This window comes from Psammomys obesus, unplaced genomic scaffold (genome assembly GCF_907164565.1).
Source record: "Psammomys obesus unplaced genomic scaffold, mPsaObe1.curated_primary_1811, whole genome shotgun sequence".
Taxonomy (NCBI): Eukaryota; Metazoa; Chordata; class Mammalia; order Rodentia; family Muridae; genus Psammomys; species Psammomys obesus.
The window spans coordinates 6,095,008-6,119,061 of NW_026588752.1; the positions used below are offsets into that span (position 1 = coordinate 6,095,008).

The 24,054-nt window shown below is 50.4% G+C and overlaps 1 protein-coding gene across 1 annotated transcript; it reads right to left on the reverse strand.

Moving 5' to 3' along the window:
- Positions 1–760: 760 nt before the first annotated feature.
- Positions 761–24,054, reverse strand: Ccnf (cyclin F). Its single transcript, XM_055604852.1, has 17 exons — positions 23,995–24,054; positions 21,993–22,147; positions 18,880–18,986; positions 17,679–17,746; positions 16,735–16,928; positions 16,314–16,367; positions 15,560–15,664; positions 15,199–15,276; positions 12,658–12,809; positions 10,076–10,240; positions 8,540–8,663; positions 8,088–8,268; positions 7,470–7,557; positions 4,412–4,511; positions 4,198–4,325; positions 2,386–2,555; positions 761–1,928 (listed from the first exon to the last, which is right to left on the reverse strand). Exons 1-17 carry the CDS (start codon positions 24,008–24,010, stop codon positions 1,471–1,473), a joined length of 2,343 nt encoding a protein of 780 aa, XP_055460827.1. The 5' UTR covers positions 24,011–24,054; the 3' UTR covers positions 761–1,470.

The window sequence follows — 24,054 nt, forward strand, 5'->3', positions numbered from 1 at the left end:
CACGGTAACAATGGACGAAGTAGGAGGCAGTTATAGGATGCGCAACCAGCCACACCATGAGTCTCTTCACATTTAATCCTCACAACATGGCTGTGAGGTAGATATTCCTTAAAGAGGAGGGAACGGGTTCACACATGGCCAGGTGAACACTCAGCGGCATAGGACCACAATGCAAATGCCTGGACCCTTTACCCCAGTGTGCCCCAGTCAGAGTGGTCAGAATTCTGTTAACAGTAGCAAAAAGAGCTGCCATGAGGATAGCACAGGAAATGAACAGAGCTTACGCTGCTCCTCCTGTACTTTTGGCTCAAGGGTATGTGAGAGCATTCTGGGTAATTACACGTAGGGTCAGCAGATCTGCCCAGGCTTCAGCAGACTCCCCAGGGGTTGAGGACAGCTGCCTCATAACCCCAAGGCCTTCCACACGAGACAGACAGTCCTGCAAAGCAGTCTCTAGCCAGCGAAAAGGGACCAATGAGCTTTCTTCCCAGGGAATCCAGCCACAAAACAGGCAATTCTGACTTCTCTCTCTCCTCCATCTTTGTTAATTTGGATATTACAATTGATTGTTTATAGCTGTCTTCTAGAAAAACTCAGAACCAAGGGGCTGGTTATCAGTTTTCTCTTCCTGAGGTCAGGGGACCCAGCCCAGGCTGACCTGGAGCTGTTGGTCCTCTTGCCATACATTTCTAGCTGCTGGGTTAGCAGGGAGGAGCCACCACTCTGATTAGATTCTTTTTCCAGTTGAAGCTCAGTAATATTGGGACTTTGTTATCTTTTTTTATTTAATACTCTCTATTTAAAAAAAAAATTTTTTTCCCATTGGAAGAAACCTAGAAACAAAGAAGGGGAAAGGATGGCCTAGAAATTCAGTGCAGAAAGACAGTCACATGGATACAAGGGGACACAGACAAACCACTCTGAAAGGACAGATTTTGAAGATAAGCTCAAAGTGCCTGAGGGAGGGGGGCCTGTAGACCCAGATTCAAGGGCCTCACACCTGCCCATTAGGCTGTAGCCAACACTGATATGGGGTGGGGGATGGGGAGGAGACACACACAGGCTCCCTAGGTTGAAGGGGGTGAGGGGACAGTGCTGTACTCAGATGAGAGCTCCCTACTGGTCTAAAACAAGACTTGCCAGCAGGGCTTTGAACTGTGTTCCGATACCTGGGCCTCTAGTATTCAAAGGAAGCTGACCACTCCTGGCCTGGGATTGTGAATGCCACCACAGAGGCTCATGCTCCCAGAGCCAGCAGGACACAGAAGGGTAGGGAGGGGTGGGCTTCACAGGTGTGGCATGGCTGCTGCTCCACTGCTTTTTCCCGAGCGTCAAGTTCTGACAGCTCACACTGAACGCCCCTACAGGATCTTCCGCCCTTCTGGGCTCTACACAGCACCCATCTGCAGTGTCCCAGTGAAGCAGCAGCCCGCCCTCGGTAAACATTCACCACGGCAGACGCCAACACGCTCAGAGCTTCAGGAAGCCCAAGTTCGTGTCCTCGTCGCTGTGCGTGGATAGGTTCTGGCGCTTCACCCGTTGCCGGAGGACACCGCTCTCCAGGGGGGCTGGGGGGCGACACTGTAAACATGACTTCTTGGCCTGATGGTGGCAAGCCTTCGTGTCTGAGTTGCTGCCCACAGACAGCACTGAGGTAGATCGGGGAGAGGCCCCCAGGCCGCCATCCAGGGAGCTCCCGGGACTCGCGCTGCTGACAGAGGAGTATCCTGAGGTTGTGATGTCCTTGCCCGGACCCGCCCTGCTGCAGAGAAGGGGCCTGGGAGCTGAGGGTGGAGGCGCCTGGGTGCCCAGTGCTTGGTGGCCCTTGTCCTCTGGCCAGGCCTCCTCGTCGCTGGACTCCTGGCAGCAGTGCTGTTCTGGGTTCAGATAGACCACAGTGACATCAAGGAGTCCGCTGGGAGCCGTGACTGTGAAAAATTTGGGGGGACGGTCTTTAGGGCACAGCCGAAGTCCCAGAGGTGAGTCTATACCTGCTCAGGACTGTGTGGCCCCGGCTATTGCTTAGCTGAAGGGCCACGTGTGACCTTGCCCCTCTCAAGCTGGGAGGGTTGCCCCCGACAACTCTAAGGGCAGCAAATTCGTCACCTAGTTTACTTGAATGGACACAAAAGCAAGCAATTGCAAGACAAAAGCAGAAGCTTGCTCACGTCTGTCTGTCTGTCTGTCCGGCTACAGCAGGGCCGCCTGCAGTTTACATGCACACGCGTGGGACACTTGGTGTTGTACACACTTGGTGAGGCACTTCAACCAACAGGGGCCCAGAGATGGATACCCCAGCGTGCCAGGTTCACACGTGTCTCCCCTCAGAACAGTGCCCGCGCATGCCGCCCACATGGCGCATCCCCGCGCCACACCCCCGCTCACCGTCACCCTCCTTCTCGCCTTCGCTCTCCTGGTCTCCTTCGTAGCCGGAGAAGCAGTCCAGGCTCCAGTCCAGAAGGCTGCCCAGCAGCGTCTCCTCCTGACTCGAGAGCTCTGCGGTGGGCGTGGTGACAAAGCTGCCCCTGTCCTCCTGAAGGCTGTTCTCCCGCTTCCTGCAAAGTAGGGAGAGTCCGGAGGGCCCTGTCACAGACGGCAGCACCTGCAGACCCATCACGGCCCTCCATGTCTGCCTTAATGCCTGTATGGCCGCGGCTCTCACCTTGTGTGCTGGAAAACACCCATGAAGCTAGACTAGGTGTGGGCCCTCAAGGAGGAAGAACTGGGCAGGGCCAGGCCCCAATCCAGGAGTGAGTCCTGGCTCACTCTGGTCAGCTTGGGCCCCGGACCCGCCTGTAACTGACTGGGAAGACTCCGCCATCCACAATAGGGACAGTGCTGGGCCCGACTGCACAGAGCAGTCTGTCTTTACACGAGGCCAGCAAACCTGTCCACTGGGGTTGGGGATTGAGAGCTATAGCATGGTCTCCTCTGGGAGAGGCTGCCACCAACCACCAGGCCTTTCTGCTGCTGACGCTACAGTGAGTGTGGCTGACCCCATGTTACCCTGGAGGGCTCTCTGCCCTTTCTGAAGGGGCTCTGAAGGGCCTTCTGGGGAGCAGGAAGGACAGTGAAATTAGGTAGGCCCTTTAGAGGGGTCAGCGACCCCACCTCAAGCAGGTACATGTGTCTGTCTGAGATTTCCCCAAGGGTAACCCTGTTCCTGGAGAGTCAAGAGGACGAAATACAGAGCAAGATGTAAACAGTGGAAGATGCTATGGTGCTTCCTCTGTAGCAGGAGCGAAAGGAAGGGAACACTGCTGCCTTCTCAAGAGACCCCGAGAGAGCAGGGACTGAAGCCAGGGAGCCACCACAGACCACTCACGGCTCATTTAACAGTGCCACCCAGTGCCCAACCTAAGGTTGCTCAGGGGCACACAGGATGCTGAGGAGTCACAAGGGCAGGACTGGCACGGGGCAGGGGGGGGACCTGAGCTTTGCAGGATCCATAGTTCCTGAGGTAGAGGTATTTATTCTAGGAGGTAAGGCCAAAGTGCTGGTACGTGAGGTGAGGGCAGACAGTGCTACACATAGCAGAGGGAGGAGGAGACAAGGCAGGCAGGCAACGAAGACACTACTCAAGTTACAACCTGACCAGCAGCTGTGCCACACTGTGGAGGAGAGGGGACCAGGATAGCTAGCACAGGGAGAGAGAGAGAGAGAGAGAGAGTGCCTGAATAGAATCTTCTGTGTTCAGGACCACTTTCCCTCAAAGCAAGAAGAAATAAAGCAAGACAGATAGGCCAGGGGGCGGCGGTGGTGGTGGCGGCAGCGGCAGTGGCAGCGGCAGCGGCAGCGACAGCGACAGCACACACCCTTAATCCTAGCAGAGGAGGCAGAGGCAGACGGATCTCTGAGTTTGAAGCCAGCCTGGTCTACAAAGAGTTCCAGGACAGCCAGGGCTACACAGAGAAACCGTGTCTCAAAAAACCAACCACCAACCAACCAACCAACCAAACAAACAAACAAAAAAGGCGAGACAGACAGAACAGACAGTGACTTCTAAGAAAGGCTAGAACATTGATACTCAAGAACAGGCCAAGGGCCAGAGCCCGCCGGTTAAGCCTGGGATCTGGTGTTCCTTGGCACAAGCCTTAGGAAGCTCATATAAATAGTTACAGCATCAGGGTGGAAGCTCAGGCCTGCCATGCCTGAGCGCGCAGTGTACGGTTGCAGGCACAGACAGGGTAGACTCACCGTTTGCTCCTCCTCCCAGAGGGGGAGCTGAGGAAGCTGTGGATCTCCCCTGTGCCAGGGAAAGACGGGGGCTCTGGGCTCTCCTGTTTCACTCCCAATGCGGTGCACAATTCGGCATAGCTCAGTACCTGTAGGGAAGCCAGAGTGAAGACCCCTACCTAAACCCAGCCAGGCACACCCACCAGGAGGCTAAGTGACAGAGAGGACACAATACCTCCTCCTGGCTGATTTCCTCATAGCACTTCTCCTCAAAGCGCTGCTTCACGGCAGTCAGGGAGACTTGTCTGTAGTCTTTGGGTGCATCATCATGGAAACTGCAAATGGACACAGAGGCTGACATGTGAACCTCACCCGCCCAGGTTTAGCCTAACTCCCACCGGAGAGGACAGCAAGCTTTCAACGCCAGTCCCAGTGATAAGACTGGCAGCTCCCGGGTGGTTAGTTTCCCAAGAGAAAGAGAAACAAATACACAAAGAACTTGAACAGGAGTGTTTATCTCAGAGCAGCCGGTGGTTGAAACGGCTGAACAGACAAAGGCCCATCCACAGTCAAACCTCCTCAAACATGACACATGTTGGAATATGAACCTGACCCAGGGTGCTCGGTGAGAGAAGCCGGACTCACAAAGTGGCATTCTACGTGATTGCTCCACGTGCAACGTCCAGAATGGGCAAAGCCACAGATGGAAAGCAATGAATGGACGCTGGGGCCAAAGCTGGGAAATTAGTAAGTGACAGCTAAAGAGTGGGGGTTCTTTTAGGGGTAGAGAAAATGTCCTAAAATTCTTCTAATATACAATTCTGAATATACCAAAAGCCTTTTAAGTTATGCAATTTTTTTTTTCAAGGCAAGGTTTCTTTGTATATTCCTGGCTACCCTGGAACTTGCTCTGTAGACCAGGCTGGCCTCATATTCAGAGATCCACCTGCCTCTGCCTCCTGAGTGCTGGGATTAAAGTGTGCACCACAACAGTCAGGACACACACACCCTTCTTTCAGATAAATAATGTTTAGCAACAGCTTCTGGTTGCCAGCATCAGGGAACAATCAGCACAAGAAAAGGTGGAGCGCTGAGACACTGACCCTGTGACAGTCTATGGTCTGGGCACCACAGGAAAAAAACCAGTGTAGGCAAAAGCATAATGCTGCCACAGGAGGGAGGTAGGAGGGCAGAGAGATGCTGGGAGTATTCTAGAGGGCTCTGACTTTACTCCGGAAGCCAAGTGGGAGGCTCTGGACTGAACAGAACGAACACGCTGGATGGAGGCAGCCCAAGGTGTGACCACAGTCACCACAGAGGGCCAGATCTCAAGGCAGGTGACCACATGCAATGAAAGGGCACCAGGCCCAGAAACCACTAGGTTACAGAGATGAAGACGCATTCAACACTACCTATAGGGGGACACTCAGTCAGAAGGCAGCAGCTCAGACATGGGAGCAAGGTAGCGTGGGCTGGGATTGGAAGCCGTGGTCTAGCTGTGACTACTGGAAGTGGTTAATCTCCTGGGGGAGAGGATCTGAGCAGTGAAAGAAAGCCAGAACTACCTGGCTCCTGAGGGCAGAGGTTTGGAGGATGGAGAACCAGGCAGACAGTGTACATCCTGGAGGAGAAAGGACTCCGAGGAAGAAAGCAAGAAGGGAGGAACGAGTCTACAAGTGAAGCTGAGAAAAGGCAGAGGCAGCCATGGGCACATGCAAACCCATCCCTGTGTCCCACAACACTCCACAGCCCAAATGTCTGTCAGCATCTTGTATGGATGTCGTCAGCCTCAGTCATGGATATGCTTCAGGGGACCCCGGCCCCACCCAGGTACCAGTTCATTCCCATCTTTCTTTAAAGAGATTTCTTTGTTGTTCTATTAGGTGGATGGGTGTTTTGCCTGCGGGTATGTCTGTACACCACAGGTACCACTGGTGTCCATGGAGGCCAGAAGGCCACACGGGGACCTGTGGAAATGGAGCTACAGATGGTTACAGCCTCCATGTGGGTGATGGGAACTGAACCCAGGTCCTTTAGAAGAACATCCAGTGCTCTTAACCCCCGAGCCATCTCTCCGGCTCCACCTCCCCACCCCTTTTTCTATAGACTCTATCACTACCTGAAGCCCCTCACAGACTGTGGTATTCTGGTCTTCTTTCTTTTTTAGAATTCGTACAATATATTCTGATCACGGGTTCTCCTCCCCCATTTCCCCCCAGATTCTTCCCACTTCTCTACCCATCATCCAACTCTAAGCCTTCTTCCTCTGTTTCTTTAGAAAACAGGCATATTAAAAAGGTAACCAGAAATGAAAAAAAAAAACCAACAACTTGAAATCTCCTCACACACACAAAACCCATCCATAAAAACACAAAATTGGGAGCTACAATACAAACACAAAAGACCCATAAGACAAAAAGAATGCCTCAAGCAATATGCGACAAAACAAAAACAAACAAAAAAACCATGAAGTTCATTTTGTGTTGCTAGGCACGAGGCCTAGGCTCAAATGTGGTTTTATATTGTATCTGAGAGCCCATTCGAGAAAACTGTTTTTTCCTATGCCGGCCTTTTTCTAAGTACCCAGAAAGGGTCCTGTGAGGTGAACAAAGAGCCCAGTAAGCGTGAGGGTGCGCGTGGGCGGCCCAGCAGTGTGGTCTGAAGCACAGACGGTGGGTGAACTGTCGAGGCTGAGATGTGTGGGTGCAGCAGACACAGGCACAGGCAAGGGCTGGTGGCGGGGACGCCTTGCCTGCTGCTTCCTCTTCCTCAAGAAGACAGGTTCTGTGTGAGCACAGAAATAAGTCCAGCCCCAGGATTTTAAAATGCCAACCTGGGGTTGCTGCAAAAGCCTGACGAGCCGAGTTCGATTCCTAAAACTCACAAAAGGGGGGAAAGAGAGAACCGACTCTACGAAGCTCTTCTTTGATATCTGCATGCACACATGTGCGCACACTCCGAAAATAACAATACAATGTGGTTATCAATAACAACAATCTTAAATATCAATCCCAGGGAAGCCTTTTTGGCCTGAAACACTGCAGGAACACCTGTGAATTGAGCGACAGTTGCCACATGAAAACACAAAGTCTGATGGCAGGGGGCCAAGTCTCATCGGGGAAAGGATCTCAGATTCACTCCCACCGTCTTCCTTTCTGAAGACAGGGTCTTGGTACACAGTCTAGGCTAGCATGGAACTCTGACCAGTGGCTCAGGCTGTCCATGACTCATAACCATTCCAAAACTGAGCTCTCTCCAGTGCTGAGAGGCTACAAACGCTGACTTGGACTCACCACTTTTTATGAAGGCTCAAGACACAGGGCGTGAGGTCGTTGTAAGAGAACCCAGTGAGGTCCCACAGCTGAGTGGTCCAGGGCTGAGCTGGGGAGGAAAAGCAGGTCAGGGATGTGACAGCACCCCACAATTCCTACATCTCTGATAGTTTTGTAACATAGTCCCAGACTCGGGCTTCTTAGTCCCTTTAAAATACCCCTAAGGGCCAGTAAGATGGCTCAGGGGGCAAAGGTGCTTGTTGTGAAGCCTAATAACCTAGAATCGATTCCTGGAAGCCACATGGCAGGAGAGAACCAACTCCTACAAGTTATTCAGCCTCTGACGGCCACACTCACACCATGACATTGAGTGTGCATACATATGCACATAAACAAAACAAAAAACCCCAAATCAAACTATCCTTGAGAAGACTCCATATGAAGTACACACAATTTTGGAAAACTATGCTCCAGCTAGAACCACGCCCCACCCCTGCTCCCAAACTGTTTTAGGCGCCATTCCGCTGCTCTTTCTTCTCCAGGATGAATGGGGAAGGCTTTGCTTCCACCCTTCCAACCTCTCCTATCTAAGAACCTCCCCCTATGCCCCCCACAACCCCCAGGCTCGCTTGTCCTTACTCTGCCCATGCATCAGCCTGGCGAGGAGCAGGGCTGCAGAGGCCAGGCGGGCCGGGGCGTAGACGGACAGGCTGGTGTGCAGCAGGGAGAGCTCACACAGGAAGCTGCAGAGGTGCTGGGTTCTGGGTGCGACAGGAACCAGCGTCAGCAGGACCTCCTTATAGTCAACCACGGTAGGGATCTAGACAGAAGAGGGCGGGAAATATCGTGTCTCGTCCATCTGCATCACGCTGAGGCATGGCCTGGCGGGGGTCTGGCCGGGATGTCCGGCAGGCATGTCCATGCTGATGGCCAAGCACAGGGTCTCAGGACAGGTAATGACACACTGCGGCCATGGCGTCTTGGTGTTCTCTCCAGTAAGGTGTGACGGCCGCAGCTGCTCCCACCACTTCCCCTGTGACCTCAAACAGGAAGACATTTTTGTTCAAAGGAAAAAGCAAACCCCGACTTACTCGAATCTTCCCTTCCAGGGCGGAGATGATCTCTCCCATCATCCGTACCAAGTCCTCATACTTGTATGTGTTGTCAGTGAGCCACACAGCCTCTCTGATTGTCAGAATCTCTTTGCTGATGAACCTGGAATGTAGAGGTGGGTGGTCGGCCCTGAGCTGAGGGGGCGACAGCTCAGAGAGCGTCGGGGAAGCCTCAAGGTGAAGGTATGATGGGATTGCTCTGGATTAGGTTGACAACAGGAGGCTCCAGGAGGGATCCAGCTACCTCTGACTAACAAACAGCATTAAAGGTACTACAAAGAGTGAATCAAAACAAGACACACACCAAGTAGGAAACACAGGGCTGTAGAGTAGATCCAAGTATCTACAGAAGAGCCAGGTTCCAAAGAAACATGGGACAAGTCTGAGTACCTGTGGCTCTTCTCAGCACTTCCTGCCCGACCCCTACTCAACCCTCTCCAGCCCAGGGGCAGGGCTTCCCTCCCTCCTGCTTCTGATTCCTACTAAACTCAGTCAATTTGGCAACCTGCCGATCCCTGTCTGCTTCTTTCTCCCCTTTCCCGTCTCTCTTCTCTTTTTCTCTCCCTCTCTCCCTTTCTCTCCCCTCTCAAGGCAGTCTGTTCTGCTTGCCGTTTTCAGTCTGGACTCTTCCAGATGCCTCTGTCTGCTCTCTCTCTCATACCTACGTAGGAGCCCTCATGTCCTAATTTTCATTAAAAAAGTGACCCTGTAATTTGATTCTCTAATTTTCTTTACAACCTTATGGATGAGGGCTTTTTTGTTTTTGTTTGGATGTGCTGTAGTTCAAATCCAGACGCAGACTTGCCATGCAAGCCCTCAGCTCTAAACGACACCCTCAGCTATGTCTGAAGTATAAACAGTGTAAATGAGCTACAGGGAGAAACAACTGGAAGCGAGGGCCTAGGGTCTGTTAGGAAATGTACTCGCATCCAGTGTTTGGCCATGGGAACCCTGACTCTCCCTACCACAAGTGGGTACCCTGTTCTCTGCTGCCCACAAGTGCTATCAGGAAACTTGGCTGAGGCCCCACAAGCATCCTCCTGGCAAGCGTGGATTGCTGCTCACTCTTGGCACTCTGCAGTGTGAATCACTTAGCCTAACAAAGGGCTCAGGAGGCACAGGGCAGGAACTGTTGGTACAAAGGCCACAGACACTGAAAAGAAGGATGTATACGGGCTGAGGACAGCTCTGCATTGGACCCTGTAACTAGTTGGCAACAGAAGCTCTGAGAGCAAAGCCAGGGCACCTCAGCCTGCTGGGGGTTAGACGCAAGGTTTCACATTCCCGATATGCCAGCCTCTAACTCCCAAATGCTGGGATTAAAGATGGGTACCACCACGTGACCCCCAGCTTAACATATTGTACAACAGTTATTCATCTGCTTGTCTATGTCCTAGGCTCCGAAGATATAATCATACACAGGTTTGCTGCTGGGTCAGAAGACTCGGCCTATGAGATTCAGGTCAGAGCACACCAGCACTGCAGCCCTGTCAGTTTGGCCAAGGGGCTTCTCACCTGGTACAGATGACCATGCAGGCAATGCCCAGAAGCTGGAGCTTGAATCTGGGTACGAGCCTCCTCCGCAAGTACCGGTCTACACACTCCACTGTGAGGTGGAGACACAGGCTCGTGAAGTCCTTCATCGTGGCGACTTCCACCAACCAGTCGATTAGAATGTACCTGTGGACAGAGGGCCACCTGTGAGAACCAGGACAAGTGCACACCTTCAACTCCCGCCCACGACTGCTGCTCAGCCGCAGCGAACGAGCCCATCATCTTGGAGGCACCAGTTTACCAACTCCGTGTCCCAGGGAGCTGGGGAGGCCCACAGCTACTCCAGGGAGGCTGGTGGGTTCCCACATCTCTGCCCCGGCCCATACCAGCCCCCCAGTGCCACACCAAAGCACTGGCCAAGCTCATCCTTAGTGCAAACAGGCAGTGGGTACAGAATGGGTTGCACAGCAGGGCTGGGGATGGAGCACAGCTCTCAAGACTAGAAAGAGGGTTTCCGCTGCTCTGTACCACCAGGCAGGCTCTCCTGTCTGGGCCCTTCTAACAATGTGCTGCAGAGGACCAAAGAGCCAGAAAAGCCCTGTACAGCAAGAGCCATGCAGCCTCTGCACTGAAGTCCTCCCACTTCCCTCATCCAGCACCCCGGATGGCTGCTGACAGAAGTGTCCCTCTCAACAGAAGGGAGACATCACAGGAGAAAGTCATGAGGATACCCTAACCCTAATGCCTCTCTTAACAAGCAGAGGGGGGTAAGTCAACAGGAAGCAAGAGAGAAAAATGGTAATGACGCGGTCGGTCTCCTGGGAGACAGAAGGATGGCTTCATTTCAGCCCATAGGGTCATCTTCAGAAGTAGAAGGACGGAGGGGCAGATGCGCTGAGGTGGGGAAGGGTATGGGCATGGTCTTCCTCTCCCAGAAGGGCCAGGTGTTTGAGGTTTAAGGCAGATAGGAGTGAATAGACTAGAGGGTTCCCCTAAGCAGACAAAGCTGACAGGTTCAACACTCTGTTTCTCTTTTTAAATTATCATTACGTTTGTTTTATGGGTATGGGTGGTGTGTATGTGTGGCTGCGTGTGCCATGGCGGGTATGCGAAAGACAGAGAAAAACTTTTGGGAGTCGCTTCTCTCCTTCCACCATGAGGGTCCTGGGAGTTGGACTCGGGTTTCCAGGGTTGGCAGCAGGCACCTCCACCTGCTGAGCCATCTTACTGGCCCCGGTGATCTGTTTTTAGAAATCAGACTATTGGGCTAACAAGAGTGCTGGGATTAAAGGCACGCGTCAACATGAGACAGGGTCTTTTACTGGTACCTGGGACTTCCCAATTAGACCAGGTTGGCTGGGCACAGAACTCAGAGTTCTCATTGCCACTTCCTCAGTACTACCATCCTCACCCTTCCCGCCCCAGTTCTGGGCATCAAACTCAAGTCCTCGTTCTTGTTCATCAAGCAAATTACTCAATGAGGCTATCTCCATGACCTCAGGGCCATATCTTTAAAAAAATATTTCCTGAACACATATTATGTTCCAAGCAGTGGTTTTCCATCATAAATCAAAATTTTACTTGAAATTTCAAATGAAAGTTTAAAAAATTTATTCACGTGCCCCTCTAATTCTAGGTAACCTCTAACATTTTACGCAATTTAGTGTGTTATCACTAATGTTTGAAGTCCAAAAGAAAGGCAGTTGTGCTAGGTATCACAGTAGCTACTAAGGGAAGGGATGGCCAGGATAGGAGAACAGAGAGCAGCTCCGTAAGTCTGGCCTCTAGTCACTGAGTGGCACAAACTATACTTATAATTATAAAAAGAGCTGTAAAAAAAAAGGTTATAGGGGTTGTGGCTGCAGGTTAGTGATAATTTGTCATGAACTAGGTGCTGAGCTCAAAATCTAGGCCCTCTTCTAGCCAAAAAAAAAAAAAAAAAAAAAGGTTGTACTTTGGCTACAGAAACTGGAGGTATGAATCTCCTCATTTCAGAATGATGTTTAGAATAGTTTAATATGCTCTGTGTCTTTAAAGGAGACTGCAGTGGCTCACACTTCTCTTCCCAGCACTCAGAAGGATGAAGCAGGGTACCCAGAAGTTCAGGGCAGGCCAGCAGCAGGGGTGGGGAAGATGCTTAAGTATCTGCTGAGCAAGGGAGAGCATTGGCCTTCGGATCACCAGAACCCATGAAAATGCCAAGGGTGTGTGGTGACCAATTGTTAATTCCAGCTACAGAAGCCGAGATGGGATCCCAGAACAATACAGGTAGCCGGAGTAGCCATAGCAGTGCGCTCTGCTTGCCTGAGAGACCTGCCTCACTGAATAAGGCAATGGACATCAACTCTGGGTCTCACATACATGTAAACGCGTGTGCACTCCTACACACATGAACACACCCACAAACATGAAAGGGGAAAAAGCAAATGCAAATTTAAAAGTGGAGCAGAATTATTTTCTTCATGAAAGTTCTAAACAGCTCTCACACACACACACACACACACGGATCATAATAACCTGGTAAAGGAATGGCACGTTGCCCTGGGACAGGTGACGTAGTATCGCTCTGCCACCAGATCAAACACGAGCTCTGAAGGTCTCACCTCATGGTGTCACTGAGCCCCTTCTGCACAGAGAAAATTTTCTGCTTGTTGACAGCCTGGGAGGCCTGGAAAAGCTGGCACACTGTTTCAGCGCAGGCTTTCCCTTCTAGGCCAAGCTGGCTTCCCCCTGCACAGGCCTTGGCCAAAGCCAGCTGCAAGGAAAGACAAAGGCAGCGTGAGTGCTGGCTCCCCTGCTCAGGAGGGCTCGGCAGGTAGCGACACAGAGAACACGCCCACCTGCCTGAGGTTCTCAGCCTGCTACAGCAGCGTGGCCAATATCTCTAGGATGGAGGCCTCACCGAGCCAGTTTTCCTTTTTAGTTTTTAAACTAACTAAATGAAATAAAAAAATGTCTGTGTATCAGTGTTTTGCCTACATGTGTGTTTGCATCATGTTCATGCCTGGTGCCCCCAGAGGCCAGAGGTGCCAGGTCCCCTGGAACTGGAGTTAGAGATGACTTTGAGTAACCATGTGGCTGATGAGAAATGAATGCTCTCCATGTCCGCCTGAGGAGCAACCAGTGCTCTTACCCACTGAGCATTCTCAATGGCACAGTGGTGGCCCCGGAGTCAGCACGCAGGAGACAATATTAGCACCCACAAAGACTTCAGATGGTCAGTCACCAAATTTTACCCACTTCCATCTGTATTTTCCTAGGTACCTGTAGCTTGGCATAGATGCAGGTCTGAGCACGCTTTACACGCATCGTTCTTTCTCCGCCTAGAAATACTACTAGTTTTTTCAAGTTATCTGACGTAGATATTTCTCCATTTCGTGTTTCTGTCTGCTACCTGCCGAGTGTACAGAACAGCTGTGGACGACGCCTCCTGCCTCAGTCTCCTGAGGACTAGGATTAAGCCCCCACACTTGCTTTTCTGAGACTCTGAAGCTGTTTGGACATATCTTACTACTCTGATTAAACTGAGTCTCTTAAAATGTATTTATTACAATTATTATTTATTGTGTGTATATATGTGTGTGTATGTGTGTGTGTGTGTGTGTGTGTGTGTGTGTGTGTATCTGTGCTGGACAGTTTTATGTCAACTTGACACACACTAAAGAGAAAAAGGAACCTCAATTAAAAAACTGCTTCCATAAGATCAGGCTGTAGGCAGTGGTTCTCAATCTTCCTAATGCAGTGGCCCTTTAATACAGCTCTTCATGCTGTGGTGACCCCCCCCCCCAACCATACAATTATTTTCACTGCTACTTCATAACCATAATTTTGCTACTGGTTGAAAACTGCTGCTCTAGGGCATTTTCATAATCAGTGATTGATGGGAGACGGTCCAGGCAACTGTGGGTGGTGCTATTCCCGGGGTGGTGGTCCTGGGTTCTACGGGAAAGCAGGTCAAGCAGGCCGAGCAAGCCAGTGAGCAGCACTCCCCCATGGCTTCCACATCAGCTCCTGCCTGCAGGTTCCTGCCCTGTCTGAGTTCCTGTCCTGACTTCCTTCAATGATGGACTACAACATGGAAGCATGAGCCAGATAATGCCTTTCCTCCCCATTTGGTCATGGTGCTTCATCGCGGTAACAGTTACCCTAACTGACGTGCACGTGTGCCATGATGTGCACGTGGTAATCAGAGGGTTAACTTCTGGAGCAGCCACGTGGGTCTTAGAGAGCCAACTCTGATCATCATGCTGGGTGGCAAATAGTGAGCCATCTTCCTACTATAATTTCTGTAAATGTCTGACAATCTTTCTAAACCTGAACACAAGGTTCTGTGACAAAGGTCAGGCTGGACCATCTGCTGAGTTTTGATTTCTTTCCTGGCATTTGAGTTGTTGGAATTCTACCATGCATGTGGTGGGGCCGTAAGAATAAGCTTTCCCCTCTGTGGCAAGCTGATCTGTTCTGAAGCAGCCCCCTTGACCCTCATTACTGTTCAGGAGGGTACCAAGGGCCTAGCCTGCAAGTTCTTCAGCTGGCAGGGCAGGGTCTTCTGAAAGGCAGTTATAAATTCTTGATTTCCTGGCTGGATGAGTAAGGCCAGAACTAACTAACTAACTAGCTAACTAACTAACAAGAACTCCACATACCCCTTTATTCTTGGGCAGCCTAACATTTGTTCTTACAATGAGCATGATCAATGGAACAACTTTGCAAAGCAAGTGACATGAATTTTGACAGCAGCGTTAAGAGGCTAGCTGATAAATAGACAAGGGTGGAGATGGGTGAACACAAAGCATTTCTGGGGTCCTCTTATACACTCAGGACTGAGCTCCAGGGGCTGGAGATGGCTCTCTGCTCTCACGGATGACCCAGGTTCAATTCCCAGCACCTACATCAGGTGGTTCACAACTGCCTGTAACTCCAGTTCCAGGAGACTCAATGCCCCCTTCTGGCCTCCACAGGCATTGCATGCACATGGTACACATACAGACAAGCACACACAGAGAAATAAATATAAAATTAAAACAAAACCAAAGGACTCAGCTCCAGGCCTGGACTCATCTTACTGCTTCCCCAAGTTTCTGTTCAGAGCCTGGGCAGTCCTGGCCCAAGGCTGAAAGGAAAGAATCCAGATCTTACGTCACCTGCGCTTCCCAGCAGCCTTTGGCAGCGTAGTCCCTGAGTTTCCGGAAGCTGTGGAGGCATCGTCCAGGATCAGACGTCTGTCAACAAGAGAAAGTTACCCTTACTCCTGAGAGGAACGCAGAACCGGCCCCACAGGTCTCTAACCGTCTTCTCCCACTGCCCCGGCTTCCACAATCTTTACCCCCAATAATGGCAGACTTTCGGGAGTGATGTTAAATAGTAGCTCACTACTCAGAAGCACCCAAAGCCCCGAAACCCAGCATCTAAGAAAGAATCCTCCCTTTTGTTAACCAAGTTTCAACCCGGAGCCACAAGAACCGGCCGTATGGTCTATCCCACGCCAGACTAGGCAGTGCTTACATCCGTCTTCCTGTCGCTTTCCCAAAGGAGGTATGAACTGGCCAAGCATCCCTGGCGAGCAGCCTCCTCAAAAAGGTTACGAGCCTGCTTCTTCTTCTCTTCATCCTAGAGTAAGCCCAAGCACAGCCCCATCAGCCACCTCGCCCACTTCCACACCTCTGAGCAGACACGCTCAGGGCAGTTACATGGATTAGCCACATCAGAGCAGAAGTGATGCCGCTAAGCATGAGGTGCTCGTCAACTAGCCACCAGGGAGCATGGCCTCGGGCTCTGCTTTTCCGTGAGCTCGGGGGCGGCTCCGGGATACACAGGCCTGCACGGATGGCACAGGAAACTCCTTAAACATCATGGGCAGTGGAACTGGTGGCTCGGTGTTCACCTGCCCGGCTTTTCTTCCACATCCTTTTGTTGTGCTCACTGGAAGCTACTGCCTACCCTAAAGCTGCAAAACGACCCCAGATCACAAAGCCTGTCTGTCAAGAGCCTCTGTGAGAGGTAAAAATGCTGCCAGGCCCACCCACAGGAGAGCCAAGCCACGGACCAGCACATCCTGGGCTCATATTTCCTGGGTCCTGTGTGCCTCTCTCAAAGGCAGTGTGGGTGGAGCCCAATCTCTCAGCCAAAGACCACCTCAGGGCAGGGCTGGCTTTGTACTGACCTCAGCTACTCCCTTTTGTGGCTTTTCAAGTACTCTGTGGATCTAAGCCACTGAAAGGGCAAACAAGGCAAAGTCTAAGCACAGAGAAGAACTTACCTCAAAAAGATTCAGCACTCTTCCCAAACAGTGAAGTATGGAAGCTTTATGAGTCTTAAAAAAAAAAAAAGACAAGTGTAATTCTCGGCAGACAGAACTCTCCCTTCCACTCCCCGATTTCAGTTTTCCGCTATGGCGGTTTTATTCTGTCTAAATCTTTGGTTTCCAGCTACCACCATGTTCTCCAAGATCTTTGTCCTCATCCCAGGCCCTAAGATGTAAGATTTTCTCCCCCATCTGCATTCCCCCTCTCTTTAGGCATAGATAGAACCCAGGGCTTCTAGAATGTGGGGTGAAAGCCCTACCGCTGAGCTAATCTTGTATTTTGTGCACGTTCACTTCTTGACTTTACATAGCACCTTGAATCTACCTCAGGTTTCCCTCCATTCTGGGACTCTAGCTGGGCCTTGCCATGACTTACTCTTTGTAACTGACACTCCGCCCTGAGGCTGTCATGGACCACGGCCTTGCAGCAGCTTCCCGACACTGACCATGGTGGGCGGATGAAGAGCCAGATGAAGGGCTCAGAGCCCACATTCAATCTCTCAGCCATACTGAAGAAGCGAGAGGCCTTCAGGCCATTCACTTCTGCACAGGCCTCATCAGCCACAGATACTGTGGGAGAAACAGGACAAAACACATGCACTACCCTAAGAAAATCAGAAACAAACAAAAAACCAACAACCATAAACTTTGCATAGTGTAGGCACACGAATGACTTCTGGGAATGGCCAGCTGACAGGAAGGTAGGATCAGGGTCTCAGTTCTCAGTCTGGAAGAGCAAGCTGCTCATAGGCTCTCTTAGCCCTAACAGTCCTGCCAGCCGGCGAAGGACAGGGACTATTAGCAAGACAGATCTTTCCATTGCAGGAAATGGTATTCTAGACTCTAAATGTTACACATTTTGCAGACTGTGACAGCACAGCTGAGGCTCACTCCTCGGGAATCCTTTAAAGAGCAGCTGGCCTTGAGGCCAAAGGATTCAGGCTCTAGGCAAGCTGTTGCCACATGAAGCCATAGCTGCCTGGGCCCTGATCCCCTGCGACATGAAGCATGATGATTTTTTTTCCAGCTCCATAGGATGGCCAAGGAAAGAAGCTATCTCTGTCCATGCATAGGGCTTGGTGTTCCCAGGATTGAAGAACAGAGAGGATACCTAGAGACAGGCCGATCTGCCTGAGTAGCCCCCATTATAAGGCTTTGCTCAGTCATCCTTTGCTGACCCAACTTAGGAAAAGATGTGACTTTCTTAGGACCAAGCATCCAGGGCAGACATAGGGCCAACCATCAGCAAAAATGACTGCTTGAAGCACAGAAGGGCTAAAGGCTTGTGCTTATCTCAAGTGCCAACACACAGGGACTTACAGCCTTCATTGTAGAGGTAGGCGATCCCCAACTTCACAGCAGCTTCAAAATTTCCCTTTTCGGCAGCCCTAAGGCAGCAAGAGCATAAAACACCACATGACTTTACACCATAAGGTTCCGTGGCACCACAGCACTTGAAGAGGAAATCCTTATTTCCTGACTGAGATGTAAACAAATACCGTTTATTGATTTCATGCTACAGTGTGAATGGACCCTGACAACCGTTTGCCAGTGGCAGAAGGTCAAGTAGTCTGTGATGTCTACACCTGGCAAATCCAGAGACAGAAAATAGATAACGGACTGCTCAGGGCTTCTGGGGTTGCAGGGCAAAGCTTGCTAAATAGTACAAGATTTCTTTTTAGGCTGATAAAAATGATCTAAGTTGGACAGTGTTAAGTTTGTAGAAATATGACTGCACTAAAGCCCAGCAAGTTCTCCCTTTAACTCCAGTTCCTCTTCTGGCTTCTCTGGGCACTGCAGACAAGAAGTGCAAATACACACATACAAGCACTCACACACACATGCGTAAAAATAAGTACATCTTTAAAACAAAAAAAGAAAGGCGTAAGTTTTATCCAGAAGCATGGCATCCTGCAACTGGAGTTATGTGCTTGGACTTCCCCAGCAGCCCCAGGGAATAAGGGCCTGGGGAATAAACGCTCACGAGGGAAATTCTGTGCGGAGTTAGTTTCTCCGTTGTGGTAAGAGAGGGCTCAAGGTCAGCCCCGTGGCCCAAGGGCATGCTCTGGAGCCATTAGCAGTCTCAGACAGTGGACCTGGCCACTGGCACTGGGGGTCACAGACTATAGGTCTGCTCTCTCTAGTCCTCTCGGTCACGACTACAGTGAAGGGATGAGTCATCCGTTGACTAAAATATAACAGGTCTGAAATTACTCAGTTCTGAATAAAGGAAAAGAAAGCTGAATACAGCTTCCATGGGAGGTGACTCACAGCTGAGTGAATCAGGAATCGTCACAACCCAAGTGGGACCCTCTGGAAGTAGGGCAGGCACAGAGGACAGACAATGACAGGGCCTGCTGGGAGCAGTGTGATTCAGTAGGTGGGTTCTCCAGTTTGGGGTCTCTTTTGGGGGATGAGAGCAACAGGAAAACAGGTCCCGAATCAGGTGCAGGGACAGTAGCCAGCACCCGAAGGCCACCGAAGGCAGGAGATCAAAGCGTCACTCAGAGCACAGGCGTACCTTTCAAAGAGCTTCAGGTTCTGCGGAGAAGGCCACAGCTCTTGGAAGCTGGCAGATGCCCATACACTGGCATGGTTGTCCACCAGGTACTTGAGATGGGAGTGTACCTGCAGAGCCATGAAAGCCACGTGTGAGTTACTGAGGGACTTCCCACATCCATGCTCCTGGAGGCTCTTGAAAGGGACACACATACCAATCTCAGCATGGTAAGAAACAAAATAGACAAGAGTTTCTACATATAAAAATAAGACTGCTTTGTAGAGAGAACAGAAGCCAGAAAAGACGTTCTCTCTAGTTCTGATCGAGGATAAACAATGGCGCCAGAGGAAAGAACACGCACAAGGTTAAGAAAGAGGTGAACCTGGCATGTGGTGTACACCTTTCACCCCAGCACTCAGAGGAGGCAGAGGCAGGCAGAGGCAGGCGGGCCAGCCAGGGCAGAGCACAGCTTCTCTGTCAAAGGAAGACAGAGAGCAAGGGAAGGAGGAAAAGATGGGTGGGGGTGGGGAGAAAAGAGGGCATCTTTGCAAAGAACTGAAGAAATGGATTGGGGCCAACCAGGACAGAAATCTGTCTTGTGCTATGTAGTGCTACACACTTTTAATCCCAGCACTTGGGAAGCAGAGAAAGGCAGATCCAGCCAGGTCTAGAGAGTGCCAAGGCTACACAGAGAAACCCTGTCTTGACCAAAAGGGAAAGAAAGAGAGAGAGAGAGAGAGAGAGAGAGAGAAGGAAGGAAGGAGAGAAAGAAAGAAAGAAAGAAAGAAAGAAAGAAAGAAAGAAAGAAAGAAAGAAAGGAAAGAAAGAAAGAAAGAAAGAAAGAAGGAAATCAATCCCAGGCAGATAAAACACAGGTCAACATTTTAAATCTACAGTTTCCACTGTAGTTGGAATTTAGGCCCCTATGCTTCTACAGGTGTGTTGGGACAACAATGAACATGACTATAGGAATCATACAATAGATTCTTTGCCTGTTTTTTTTTTTTTTTTTTTTTTTTTAGCCAATTCACTGTATACTCTAGGACAAATCAAAGTGAAACTAGGGCTACAAAATAACTCAAGTTCATTCTGGCATTGCAGGTTAGAGGGATTTTTCTTAAAAAGAGTTTTTTTTTGTTTGTTTGTTTGTTTATTTTATTCTGCCTTTTTTTTTTTTTTAAAGATAGTCTCACTATGTTGCCTACAGCACAACTTAAATTGTGGGTCACAAAGCTGCACACGGGGATGCAAAAAAACAATAGTAAAAGATTTCTGAACAAGCAAAAACCTAAAAGTAATTGAACTAAGCTGTTTCTGACATGTTGCGAACACTTCACTTCAGGACTGGATCTGAGCACACAACACATAAACACGCACCATGCATGCTGTTGCCGACACGACTGTGCTGCAAAGTTCTCTGCTCTAACACAAACACGGTCACTGACCTCTCACGCACGCAGGCTTCCTGCACCTCCCTGACATTACTCCTCAGGATGTAAGTACAAACTGATATCTCCTGAGATTGTAGCCTCAGAATATTTGGTTCTTAAAATCTGCCCTTGACTCCAGTTTCATTCATAAAACTAAAAATCCACAAATGAAGGGACAGGAGAGATGGCTCAGTGGTTAGGACCGGGGTTCAGTTCTTGGCACCTACATGGTGGTTCAGCGTCATTCCTAACTCAAGCTCCAGAGGGGCCCAGTGGATACCGACCCTGGGCAGGAGGCGGGTATGTGCTACAAATATGTACGTGCAGGCAAAACACTCAGACACATAAAATGAGATTATACACATTTTAATTGATAAATACATTCTGTCTTAAAACAGAATTTCTAAAATCAAAACAAAAAAAAACCCTGAAATGTCTTTTTTTTTTTTTTTTTGGAGACAGAGGTCTCTTTGTAGTCCTGGCTGTCCTAGAACTTGTAACGTAGACTAGGCTAGCCGCAAAGCAGCAGAGGTCCTCATCCGAGTGCTGGTATGAGGTCCTGCGCAGCCCAGCTCCACTTCTGCATCTTAAAAATTCTTATCAGCACTACCTTACTCCCCTTTATGTGTGTGTTATGTTACGTTGTATGTGTGTATAGTTATGGAATACCTGTGCCACAGCCTTCAGGGGACAACTTTAGGAGCTGGTTCTTTCTTTTGCTGAGGTTCCAGGCATGAGTCACTGTGTCCAGTTCATGATCTTTTTTTTAATTTTAATTTTATATGCATGGGGATATTTCTGCCTGCATGAAGGTATATGTACCCTATGTGTATGCCTGGTGCCTGAGGAGACCAGAAGAGCTACCTGATCCCCTGGAACTGGAGTTACGGATGGCTCTCAGCCTCACGTGGGTGCTGGGAACTGAACCCTGGTCCCTTGGGAAGAGCAGTGTTCTTTAGCGGCTCAGCACCGCTCCAGCCCACTGTGGTCTTGAGATACAGTTTTCCTGCCATAAAGGGGGCTTTTCTCTCTTGAGGTAAACATGGCAATGAGCTGTGTCAAATCTCAGTATGTAGTCCCTGTAACTGAAACACCTTCAAACACCTATCAATACTATTACCCTTGTTTAAAAGGCATGATGCTGAAGGCCTGTAATCCCAGCACTCGAGGTAGAAGCAGGGGGACCACAAGTTCAAGGTCATCCTTGGCTGCAAAGGCACTTTTGGACCATGCTGAGCTGAGTGAGACACCATCACTTCCCCAGAAGACCCAGGGAAAGCAGTACATGTTGGTAATCCCGACACTCCAGAGGCAGAGGTTAGAGGAGCAGGAGTTCAAGATCAGTCAATCAATCAATCACACCACTTTTGGGCCTGGAAAGATATCTCAGTGGTTAAAGCACTGGCTGTTCATCCAGAGGACCTGGGTTCAATTCCCAGCACCCACAAAGCAGCTGACAACCTTCTGTAACTCCAGTCCCTGGGGATCAGACACCCTCTTCTGGCCTCTGCAGGCACATGAGACACACAGACATGCGGGCAAAACGCTCTCACGCATAAAAGAAAATAAAATAAAAATCTTAAAACCACCCCTTTCCTCTGCTTTCCTTTTGAGTCAGAGTTTTATACTGACATTTAAGGAACCTGGGATCTTTACAGTTTAACCAGGGGAGCAGGACTGGTGTGGTTTCCTATGGCGACTTACGGCTCGGACAGCAAGGATGTCCCCAACGGAAAGCCACTTGAGGATATGGAAGAGCACATCTTCTGGGAGGCTCAGGATGGTTAAGTTCCGGGGTCTTCTTTTGACTCTTCTCTTGGTGGGATAACAGAAGCACTTGGCACACCTACAATGGATCACTTAAGGAGAAGAAAAACCCACAAGCTTGGTGAGATGAAAAGGTCTAAAGATGATTGAATAGCCATTATGCTCCATTCACACAGGGACAGGCCCTAAAATCAAAGCGTGCTATATGAATTACTTAAGATAGCACCACTCCTTCAATACCCAACAAATATTCATGCAGAGTATCACATAACATAGAAACTTTCTGATCTGGGATCCACACGACAACCAAAAAAAGGGGGGGGGGAAGCAGCCAACACTGATGAATGTTTTCCTTGAGTTGAATTTTGGGGGTCGAGATATGGCTCAGCAGTGGTGGCTAGCTCATAACCAGTTAACAAGAACAAGGTCCCTTGGATGTCATTTTTGGTTTTTGTGAGACAGGGTTTTTCTGTGTAGACCAGGATGGCCCCCCTGAGTGCTGGGATTAAAGGCATGCATCACCACTGCCCAGATTCTTTTTTTGTTTCTTAAGATGGGGTCCTCTGTGGCCCAGGCTGGTCTCAAATTCACTCTTTTAGCTGAGGCTGCCCTTGAACTCCTGGTCCCCCCTGCCTCTACCTCCCAAGCTCTTCATTTTAAGTGTTAGACACCGTGCCCAGCTCACTTTGCTTATATTTGCATGTGTGTCTAAAAAGCATAATGTTCAGTATGGACCGAGGAACTTCAACAGCATAGACTGGGAAGTCAAATTAGTGGGGCAGTCCCCAAGAAGGTCTCAGCTTGGCAGACGGCCAGAGCTGCCCAGTGCCCAAACCCAGGGGTCTGCTACACTCAGCTTATAGTAAGGATCTAAAGGTAGGATCTGGGTCAGCGGTTCTCAACCTTCCTAACGCTCGACCCTTTAACACAGTTCCTCATGCTGTGGTGACCCCCAGTCACAAAATTATTTCGCTGCGACTTCACAACTGTGATTTTACTACTGCAATTAATTTTAATGCGAATATCTGAGATGCAGATGTCTGACATGCGACCCCTATGAAAACCATTCGACCCCCCCAAGGAGAGGCCACCGACCTACAAGTTGAGACCCGCCGATCTAGATACACACAGTGACTGGGCCCTGTCCGGCTCTGCAGATAAGCGTTCTTCCCTCTCCACAGTGAGTTCCAACGTTTGCTTCGCCAATGCACTCTTCATTCAGTGCCGATGACTTTTTCCTTTATTTCAGAAGCCCCCCCCCCCCCCCGCCACCTCTTTCAGGAACCTATAAATGTGCCCATCTTTCCACACATTCTTCCTCCTCACACTGAGGCCAAGCGGCTGTTCCCCGGGCCTTGGTAAACCTTTCCACCAGGAGGTCTCTAGATTTTGCCCACTCCCAAACTCTTGACCTGAGTACGGACTGCAAAAGGCAAATGCATACCCGGAGCTATAACTGACAAACCTTATACGTATATTTATAAGTTTCCGGATTCACCTGCCCTAGAACAGACAACTGGAAGGGCTGAACCACTTTAACCGGTAAAATCGTACCCCCAGGTCGTGCGACCTTTCCTGGGACAGACCCTGGGGCGTCCGCAGACCGGAGCTGCGGAAGCGACACTCGGGGAATCGAGCGGATCGCGAGAGCCCGGACAGGACGTGAAATCAGTCTAGATCTTGTGGATCGCTCTCGACCTCCCGGAGAAATAAATAAAACCGTAGTTTGCCGGGCAGATAACCACAATCGCCCGGGGTAAGGGGACAGGCGAAGGCGCCGGGCGGGCATTTAAACCGCGCGGACCGGCTCGCGGGTCGGGGTCTCCGCGCCTGCACCGTGCTTCGGGGGCCACGACGCGCCCTCCCGGACCCAGCCCCCCCCCCCCTGGCCGGGGCTCCTCAGGACCCATCACCCGCCCGGCTCCCGCCGGCCACTCACCGCCGCCGCTCCCCATCGCCGAGCTCACAGGACTGCCGCCCTGGACCGCTGGCGAGCGCG